The 10781-nt window shown below is 38.2% G+C and overlaps 1 protein-coding gene across 1 annotated transcript in view; it reads right to left on the bottom strand.

Annotated features, from left to right (window-relative positions):
* Window positions 1–10781, bottom strand: part of opcml (opioid binding protein/cell adhesion molecule-like) — an 85764-nt gene that overhangs the window by 5187 nt on the left and 69796 nt on the right. Inside the window, exons 5-8 of the mRNA XM_015040362.1 lie at window positions 5392–5529; window positions 2100–2220; window positions 1236–1387; window positions 30–154 (exon numbers count right to left, since the gene is read on the bottom strand). Of these exons, the coding sequence (XP_014895848.1) occupies window positions 54–154; window positions 1236–1387; window positions 2100–2220; window positions 5392–5529 (512 nt within the window). The 3' untranslated portion in view covers window positions 30–53. The remainder of the gene's footprint in view (window positions 1–29; window positions 155–1235; window positions 1388–2099; window positions 2221–5391; window positions 5530–10781) is intronic.

The following is a 10781-nucleotide window of genomic DNA, read 5'->3' as shown; positions in this document are numbered from 1 at the left end:
GGAAGGGGAGGGGGGAGGGGACGGGGGGGGGGGGGGGGAGGTCACATCTTTCATCAGAACTTGAGCAGGTGGGATAAGGTCACAGTCAGCAGGAGGCAGGCGGAGCAGCGGCGGAGGACGGGCGTCCCGTTCACGTCGTGCATCGCGCCCGGACCTGCGGAAGAAACGGGACGTTATTCCATGTCCGCCTGCACGTTTATTTGATATTATTATTTTGAGTGTGTTTGCTTTTTTGAACAACACAAAGTGACTCCTGCACTGCTTTTTTACATTCTTTACCTTTGCTTTATGCTGGAAGTTTTTGGGTTTTTTTTAATGCATGATGAACTAGTATATTATAAATTGGGAAAAAAAGAAAACTAAAACAATGTAGGACTAGGTTCCAAAAATATATATTCTAAAAATTCACAAAAGTTGTTTTTTTTTTTTAAACATTCCTAACATTCAGTGGATGATGATAGCTCTCAGATTTGACTCCACATTGAGTTGATCTGATTTACGGATGATTTGTTAACTCTAGACTCCGCGTACGGACGGTGGCGTTTTGCAAACCCGAATGAGATTTGAGGATTTCTCAAACATGCATGGAAGAATGAAGGCAACACTCCAGGTGATTATTTATTTATTTATTTATTTATTTATTTTTTTTTATGAAGGAATCACAAATCAAAATCTCTGATTTTACTGTTTGACTAAAACTTTATTTTCCCTCCTTCTGCCTCTGAAACTGCAGGGTTTGTTATGTAACAACATGCAGAAATCACTCGGTGCTTCGTGTCCATTTCACCCTTTAAAAGGGAGATTAAATAAACATATTTAAAATAAAATGTTTAAATAAACATGCTTGTTTCGTACTAGTAGGTAGCAATGGCGTGTTGGGTTTTGCGGAAGGTTTCATGAAAATAAGGAGCTTTGCAGGCTGCGTACAGGTGTCAGCTGGGAATTTTTCACAAATCTAAATATACCCCTTTTTTAATATGAACATGTAGACATTTTTCAGACTTTGTTTGGCTTAAGAGAATAAAATATATTCAATTATTTTTATTTCATGTTTTTATTTGGCCCAGTCTTCAGCCTCCCTATCCTCTCTGAGACCTAAAATTGCCCTTTTCCTTCCAGCAATGTTGGATAACAATGCGGTAAAGAAGACAAACATGCAGTGAATTCCATAAAGAACCAAGACCTTCTACAACAATGTGAATTTTTAGGACTTTTTAAAGCATTTCTACACTCACCATAAAGAATTATGCTGGCGTTAGTGATTCCCATGGTGTTCATGGCGACACAGGTGTAGTTTCCATAGTCTTCTTCTGACACGTTGAAGAAGATGAGCAGCGACTGTTTTCCTTGGGTCTCTATCTTCAGACCGTTTATTCCATTGAGGAGCCTGCAAAATAAAGACAATCTATCAAACTGCACAACGGTTAGAGTTCAGACAATAATCTATGCTTTGCAGTTCACCCTCGGCCTGTTGGCTCAGATGGTTCATCACATTGGTAACACATAAAATCAGCTTGAAATAGAAACAGATTTGAAGAAATACACAATTCTTATTCTGCATCAATCATTTCTACAGTTGTTTGCAATATTTCTATATGTCATTTTCATAACAACAGAGGTCTACTTTCAGTTTTAGAAGTCAACAGTTTACGTGCCATATAAATTAATGGAATTTATCAAAATGCTGTAATTTTGCACCTATTAGCCGAACAGCATTAATTCTGACAGAACCAAACGCGCTAAAACATCAAATGTTCTGATACAACCAAGGATAGTTTACCAGGTTAAATGGCTTTCAGAAATGAATTTTCTAATCTCTGACAAGTTCGTCATTTTGAATGAAACATGTACATAGCAAAAACCAATAACAGCTGCTTTTTTGTTTCTTTTTTTTTTCACAAAAGATGATAAATTAGCAAATCTTTTTTCATATAATATGAGTAAACATTTTATTAATTCTCAGATCCAAATGTCATGCAATGCAAAATGACCGTATCCTGTGTAAAAACCAATGGCGATGCGGGGGGGGGGGGACGACTAAGTGTTGTTCTTTTCAAAGCCGTTCTCACAGACGCAGGAAGCACAGAAGGTAAACTCGCCTGCGGTCTTCTTTGTACCACTCAAAATCTGCCCTGGGAACGGCAGAGGCTTCGCACTGCAGAACCCCTCTTTGTCCCACCGGAGTGCCTGTACTCCTCGCCTTCGAAATGAAGGGAGGGTCTAAAAATGAAGCGGAGACAAAAAACAAATATCAAAACCAAACCACGGCGACAGAGTAAGGAGTGAACACATTTAAAAAATAATAATATATATTAGTTCTACACCCCTCCTGTTTCAGTTTTCCAAATTGTGACATGAAGAAATGTGAAAGTCTTACTATAAACTCAACTCTGACTGGTTGGTGGTGACTTAGACTTATTTTATTGTCATTGCACAAAGAAAGGGAAGTGGAATTGGCAAAGAAATGTCATTGTAATTATTCATGTTCATGTTTTACAGTTTTTTTTTTTTTTTTTTCCCATGGCAACTAAAGGAAATTAATGGTACTAATGAATTATCGCATTTTATTCATTCAGCACTTTAATGCAGAGTTGAGAATGAACCTTAGGCAATAAGTGATAACGTAGGAAGAGGACAAATAGAATCAGGAAGTCTGTAGAGACAGGAAACAATAAGATTAGCAGCAGCATCTCTGAAGATGACGTTTTAGATTTAAGCCAAAACGAAAAACACACACATACGTCACACTGAAGGGTAGATTTTCTATTAACCTGCAGTTGAAGTTCCTTATATGAAACCACTGCAGCTTCGTCTGGACTCCACACAAAAAGACTCCAGCTTAGAGAGAACCGCTGATCTTTATTTTCTACTGCTCCACTTTTCAGACACCGTATCTAACCGAAACCGAGACAAACCTTCCAATAACACACAAAGTACGCATAATTTTATAACTCAGAACAAAGTCCCACTTGTTTGAAATGGACGAATGCTTCCCTCATGAATAAAGACTTTCATTTAATGAAGCCATGTATAATTTATCATTCCAATTAATGATAAAAATTCAAAAAAAAAGGAAATGGTGGTTGGTTTTTATGTTATTTACTTTAGAATCAGACACAAGAAAGAAAGAAAAAAAAAATCTTTCTTTCCAGACTTTCAGCCTTGAGCTCAGATCAAAACTAATAATAACAAAAGAAAAACGTTCTCAAACATAGAGTTTAACTTTAATTATTAATTGGTTAGGTTTATGTGACGTGGACGTTCCTTTGTTCGTATTGTTAGCATTAGCTTTTTAAAGCAGCCGCGATCCATCTCACTCCATCAATGCATTAATTATCCATCAGCAGTGGAAAGTTACACCAAGCAGAATCCTCTCCAAGTCCAACGTCTGACGGATTTATTTTCCTCTTTAGACGACACTCCAAGATTCCCACCTGCTGATGCGAATGGGATAATTCTGCATGTGTCAAACGGGTGTCACAGTTCCACCTTGGAGAAATGTTGTTTTTTTTTTTTCACCAAAACATCTGATTTTGTGGAAACATCCCTGGATAATCTTCTCAGAAATTATGAAATGAAAAAAAAAAAAATGGCTTTTTTTTTTTTTTTTTTATCAGAGAATTTTAGCAAGGTCACCTCAAACCAGAAAACTATTCCATCCTGCCTGATTGAATATTTACTGTTTTAATTATGTCTGAATTGTCTTCATCGCCATGCCAACTAATGTTAGGTGGCAACATAAAGGATATGTAGCTTGCTTCACAATAAGGAACAATTTTTAAATTTGAATTCTGTTTTAACTTCAGGCATTTTTACGGTCACAGTTTGACTTTTCTCATTGAATAAATTGCTTTAAAAACAAAAAAAAAAAACATAAACTCACCTAGAAAATAGCCAAGGATGTTGCTCATGATGAGTTGAATAAGACATTTGTGTCATTTGCTAATTAAAAAAAATAGTGGAATTATTGCAAAAGTATTTCATAAAACAAATATACAACAGTAAAACTGGATAAGGGTGCTGACTATGAAGTGATGATTTTTTTTTTCATTGAATATTTGATTCTAGAAAAACTAATTTTTAACATTTTATGTAAAGCATGTAGGATAACATGGATAATCGGATGTGCAAGCCGTACTTGGATGCACCATCAGACTGTTCAGACGCTTCATATCGTCACAAAACAAAGAAGGAAATGCGTCTCGAGGCGGGGAATTTGACAGAATTAATGTGTGGTCTCAGCAAATCCATGTTTTCACATGGAAACACTTCAGTCAACAATCAATTTAATGTTAAAATTAAACTTTTTCCAGTGATCTGTTTGCCCGATTTCTGCCTTCTCCTGAGCCTAAAACGTAACGTTGTTAAAACGAAGCCTTTTTTTTAAAAATGTATTTATTTAATTCAGAATATAAATAAACACTTTTCTGTTTTTAGATTTTGATTGTCAGTGGATCTGAAAGACCAAATAATACTTTGAGTTTAAAGCTATCAAAAGCTTCTGTTTTCCTTTATAATTGAAGAACATACCATGTTCTGTTTACGGTCCATTCTATTGAATTTCATATGACACTGAATTGAAGCATTTTTCACAAGAGTTTTTTTTATTTATTTATTTTTTTAAACACATAAAGACGCTTAGTGATGTTGCAGATAACCTTACCTTGATATTCAAAACAACTCGCCACTGCCCTTGAAACAGGCTTTGCAGAAACCTGTTCCCAGTTTGTGTTGGTGAATGTACATGTTGGTTCCCCGTTGTTAAGCCTTGCACTTGAAACTGCCTCTGCATGTATTGATGTGTGGATGTTCCCGGACCAGGTTACCAAGTGGAGGTTATATAATAAACCACCTCTTAAGTCGCTTTAGTTAAATGTATTCAGCCACACAAAAAGTCGAGCAGGTCGACGCACATCGACGGTGCCATAAATCACTGTAATTTTTCCCCTGAAGTAGTTTACACAAATATCTGGTCCATCCAAAGCACCGGCGCTTTTAGAAGCATGTGTGATATCACAGCATTAAGCTGACTGAATAAAACATAGACGCACATATCGCTACATTCTGGCTACTGCTGCACTGACTCTGAAGTTCTTCTTCCGCTGTTGCACTGAATCGCAACTTGCGGAAGAAAAACTGAAATTGAAAATTGAAATGTATTTCTTTTAAATCAGAACTGTAGATGCATAATTAAACTCTCTTTATATTAAACAAATAATATTAAGAAGTAGATAATTATTTGCGTAAGCATGGACTTCCTGTTTTGCTCCCCTTTTTGCAAGGAAACGATGTGCAGCCAAAGCAGCTCCAAACATCCTGAACCCCCCAAAGTCGTTTGAAAGTCAAGAGCCATTTCCGTCCTGACCATGAAGGCGTCAGCCTGGTGCTTACAGTTGACTGTGACTTGGACTCTCCTGATGTCAGAGCTGGAGATGTCGTTTGAGGCGATGCACTCGTATGTTCCTGACTGCTCTTTGGTGATCGAGATCAGCTCCAAATGTTCCCCCTCCGTCACAAATTTATGGCCACCTGCACAGAGCAGAGGAAAACGAGAAACGTGGGGATTTAGTCTTATGGCAAAACTCACTGGTTTCAATGGAGAACGCGTTACCTTAAACAAAGTGTTACATATTATTTACATTGGCAATATTTGATATTATATTAGTCAAATATGTAAAGACTAACAAAAAAAAAAAACAAAAAAAACCTGAAGGCAACCATGTTTTCTGAGGTTTCTCTTCGGTCCAGACAGTTTGGTTCACATATCGTCATGGCGACACCTGTTTTATTTTTCCAGTGTTGTTGAATTAAATCAAATGTATGTTTCTGATCTTTTGCTGTTTAATAAATTAAAAGGAAGTTGTTTTATGCTTGGCCAGACCCTTCTGTAGACACATAGACTTATTTCACTGACACGACAAAGAGTTTGGCAACAAAATGTCACCGGCTACTGGAGAGCAAAGAAAAAAATACTGAAAAGATGGAAGTGTGCCTTTAAACAGGTATGTATATATATATATATATATATATATGTATGTATACTTTTGATCTTTGGTGCTGCTGCACTTGCATCACACAGTGACAAATTTGGTCAAGATTGTGAGAGTGAGGAAGCTGCAGAGTTTGATGTTTCCCTACATGTCAGACGTCCTCAGGGCCCGACCTGCTAAAGGTCTGGGTGTATAAAAACAGACACAAACTTGATATCAAGCGCAAACCTGATCTACAAACAACACGCATGCAAACGGGATTGAGTAGCAAAACGAGGAGAATCACAGGTGCAATAAATTTAGCAATGCGTAGGTTTAGAGCCAGATGCTGTTGTCTTTTTGCAACTATATCTAATACTTTTGAAAAGTAGGTGTAAAACTGGTATTGTATGTATTCGGTCACTGTGGCGTAGATACATTGACTTCATTGCTTGGCTAATATTTGGAACATTTAAAGGATGCAAAATAAAATAAACATAAATAAATAAATAAATTTAAAAAAACAGATCTTGAGCTGCAAGATTACTGAATAATTCATCACTTTATGGCAGCACACTGCTGCGTCTTGATGCTCTGCAGGAGCGCGTCTATTTTCCCCGGAAAAGGTGATGCAGATTATATTTATCAGCATGTTACACAAAAGATCTTGGCTGGTGGTGTGGCACATGCCAGATCACATATTGAGTAAAATGGGTGGGTGTCAAAACGCCCACATCCCCCATCGGACGCCCATATAGGCTTTTTAAAAAAATAAATAAAACCAAGCTAGCAGGAATGGAGCCAAAGGAGGCCTCTGCGTGCAACAGCTCGTCAGTTTTGTTCTATTTTGAAGCGAGGATTTACCCTTGGCTGAAGTTCAGTGATCTGTTCTGACTCAGTGGACATCACTGCAGCCCGTCTTGTGTTACTAGAAAGAAAAAGGATAATAATGTCTGTCCCATACCAACAGTGTTGGTCCCAACATCACCTTAAATTCCCCGGCTGGTTTTCTGTACAAACTTCATTAATGAATATTGCATTACCTTGAGGCTGGTTATCAGGGGAGACATTGACATGTAGTCTGCAGCTTCCTGTCTGCACTAAACTGAAAAACTGTTTCAGTGGGGTTTTTTTTAAGTTAGACAGACAGCATTTGATCATCTCTAAGTTTAAATCTAAAATAGTTAGAAGGATTCTGATGAGCAATTCTTAGGCTACTGACCCAAAACTCTCTCTTTTTGTGCCTCTTTTCCCCCAGAAAATCGAATTTGTGGTGCAAATTTGGATGCGTATCCGACCGTTTTTGATTTTACTCTAAACAGTCATGTCGCACTTCAACCGACTTTTGCGTCGCTGACCTGAATCGTGCATCATATTCCTTCACCAGAGCAACCCGGGCACTGTAAATGAAAAAGGTGAAAACAATGGCTGAAATTTAAGAAATTCATGAAATTACAAAAGAAGTCTGTCAGTGAAGCGCATCACTATCACACCACTAGTGGTCTGACTGCACAACCAGACAGAAGTTGCAGTAAATGCAACAAAAGGACATCGTTATTTGCTCTCTTCTTCTTTGCTCGCTTCGCGATGTTACGATCTCGTGATAATACTGTCGGCTCGGTATCTTCACCATCAATCCAAAGACAATGGATTGATTTGTCTGTGGATCCCTTTGTAGTATATTATTCTTGTAGAGGCCTCTGTGTTAACCGTTCACACATAAGCCGTCACGTTTGTTTAGTTCTATGAATGGTTACACACACAAAAAATGGGATTTTAGCCAAAAATAATAAAATAAAATAATGGAACTGAGCATTGCAGATTGTAGCCTAAGTTATTGTTCACACCTTGTTTTGCTTCTTGAGCAGAACGTATTGCCGTATACCCTGTCAAAATTTTATTTGGCATTGCGATGGTGGCTAAAAATGGCCGGTGGCAGCAAAAACCTGAGCTGGCTACAGGTCTAATTTATTTCACTTTACCTTACATTAGTCTTGTCTATCTTACCAGCAGAGCTTTTTAGCACTTAGTCAGAATAAAGCTGTTGACGCAAAACAAGGCAGAGCAAATAGAAATGAAATCCAGTTCTCAGCAGCTGCTATGAAAGTTTTTTTTAAAACTCTGGTTATCTTAAGATTTAAAAACATCTCCTTCATATCTCCCGTCTCTCTAGGAATTAGTTTGAATCTTGCATGAGAGCTGCTTTATGAACCGTTCTGTAGAGTTTTATTATGACATAAATGCTGATTAAAAAAAAAAAAAAGAAAGTATTTTTTTTTCTGTGCTAGGCGAGAAAATAGATTGGGGTTTTAATCCAAATCAACTGAAACGTCAATCAAGCAATATTTCAATATCGCCGCATTTTGTGCAGACGTTACTGCAGATGGCTGGGGCTTCACTGCGAAGGCCTTGGGCAAGGGGATAATCAGCTTGTTGCACAGGACCTGGGGATCTGCTGGCAGTTAATTGAACATTTTCATCACGGATAACTAGATTAGGTAGAAGGAATGCTGCTGAGTTAGTAGACTTATCTTGTAGCGGCCAAAGGATCGAGAGAACTGCGCCGACAATAATGTAATTTACTCACTAAATTTGTGGGAGATTTGATTATTTATGTCTGAACTCAAACACTGTGGTTTTCCTTCAAAATTTAAGGCTGTAAAACTGTTTAAATATCAGCGTCAATTTAGAAAATGAAGCTTTTTTTTTTTTCTTCATTTGGAAAACAAGTGCGACCCATTTCCGTCTTCGCGCCGAAAGCTGAGTGAGTGCTCAGGGCCTGTTGCTGCTGGGTTTTGTCCCAGTGAGTACGTTTTGTCTCCGGCTCTCATCTGATTCCCATTAAGCCCGCCGCAGATCATTCATTTTGGAGGCGAGGGGACGCGCGCGTGCGCTCTTTTATGGAAGAATAATCAGTCACATCTCGGTATTCAAATAGCAATCTGAAGGGAGCGCAGGTGAAAACAGCTCGGACAATACTCTGTTTACTCCAGCCGAGAAACCCGACGACTGCAAAACGTCGAAGCGTTCCGAAGCTGCGGAGATAACGACCTCGGGATAAATATTAGGATATAAATGTCAATCTGACTTACCATGGAGAATACAATTAAAGAGTGAGTCATGAAAATCACATAGTACTTGTAGTGAAGAAATGCAACAAAAAAAAAACAAACAACAAAACAATCATCATCATTATCGACTGCCTCGTGGAATGGTCTGTGGCACTTCTTGGCAAGTCTTCTGTGCAACATTAGGGTCCATACGGCGTGACTCGATGACTAATAAGAGACATGTTAAAGTGCCAGGCGGTGGCCGCAACGAAAAAACACTTTGTACAAAACCTCAGCGGTGTGAACCATTAGCCTGAGCAAATCTGGCACTCAGACTCTGAACAACATGAAGGCTTCAGCTGAGAAATTAGTCTGGACCAATTAACGGTTTTACAGTAGAAACGAACAGAAGACCAGAGGGGGGCAAAAAGGTTAGAAAATTACTTACGTGGCACATAACAGAACATGGTATTTGCTAACCTTTGGAGATGGTTCTTATACAAACCCCAAAACAGATATATATATTTGTTTTATGTGGCCTGTAAATGGTTTATTGGGAAACATTCAGATAAATCTAGATGAAAGACGTTGCAGGGAGGGTTCTGATGCTCTCTTGATGGTTCTTCTAACGAGTTTATTTCAGCCGAGTCTCAGCGTTACCTTTTACTCTCTACGCTGTAGAAAGTACTCCCGGGTTATTGCTTTTCTTTTGTTTCTTCATTTCACCTGCTTTGTTATTGCTGATGCAATTGCTGTTGTTGACTGAACTGTGTCACTTCAGATTTTTTATTTTTTTTTCACCTTCGTTTCACAGAAGGTTAAGCAGTGTCACGTTTAAACACGGGCAGAAATGGAGACGCTGCTGCCATCATCTCTGTGGGTTCTCCTTGCCTCGAACTGGAAGTATATATATTTTTTTATTTCTCAGCTTTTCTCTCAGCTGTTCCCCCTGAGTCTGACTCTGCTTGAGGTTTCGTCTTGTTAGAGGTTGTTGTTCCTCTGCAGTGATGCTGCATGCTCGCTCAGGTTAAGAGATTCCTGCAGTGCCAGCAACTAAAGGTTGTATTTCTTTATATGTTGGCATTTTATGATCAATTCAATCTGAGTTGTTGGATCAACTTAGTACTGAAGTAGTCTGTAAATAACCGGACCTGAATTTGGCTGAATTTACTGGACCGTACTTGAATTAGCTGGGGTACAGTGTACTTAGTACCTACATGGATCATATATAACTGGTTGTAAATAATGTCTTCTTGTCCAATAACGCACTCCTAAAGAAGTTAAATATACTGCTCAAAAAAATAAAGGGAACATTTCACTTTAATTTTGTGTGTGGCTCCAAATCCAGGCCTCCATTGGTTAATAAATTTGATTTCCATTGATGATTTTTGTGTGATTTTGTTGTCGGGACATTCAACTTTGTACAGAACAAAGTATTCAATGAGAATATTTCATTCATTCAGGTCTAGGATGTGTTATATGAGTGTTCCCTTTATTTTTTTGAGCAGTGTATTTTTATAGGACGCTGGATATTCAACATGATTTGATGCCAGCTTTGCATTTGCATCGCTTCTTCTTCTTAATAATAATTAATAATCAATCAGTCCTGTAGAAAATAATTACAGCAGCAGGATCTATTTATTCTAGATTCAGTTTTTATTTCTTTATCTATCATACATTGTGCCCCCAACACACCCCCGCCCCCCCCTAAAAAAAACCAACAACCCTCAACACTATGCACACTGGGAATTAGACGCGCAAG

Source organism: Poecilia latipinna, unplaced genomic scaffold, assembly GCF_001443285.1.
Source record: "Poecilia latipinna isolate Pla-1442-1.1 unplaced genomic scaffold, P_latipinna-1.0 Scaffold506, whole genome shotgun sequence".
Taxonomy (NCBI): Eukaryota; Metazoa; Chordata; class Actinopteri; order Cyprinodontiformes; family Poeciliidae; genus Poecilia; species Poecilia latipinna.
Note: the sequence above shows the minus strand (reverse complement) of the source record. Positions and strands in the feature narration are given on the sequence as shown.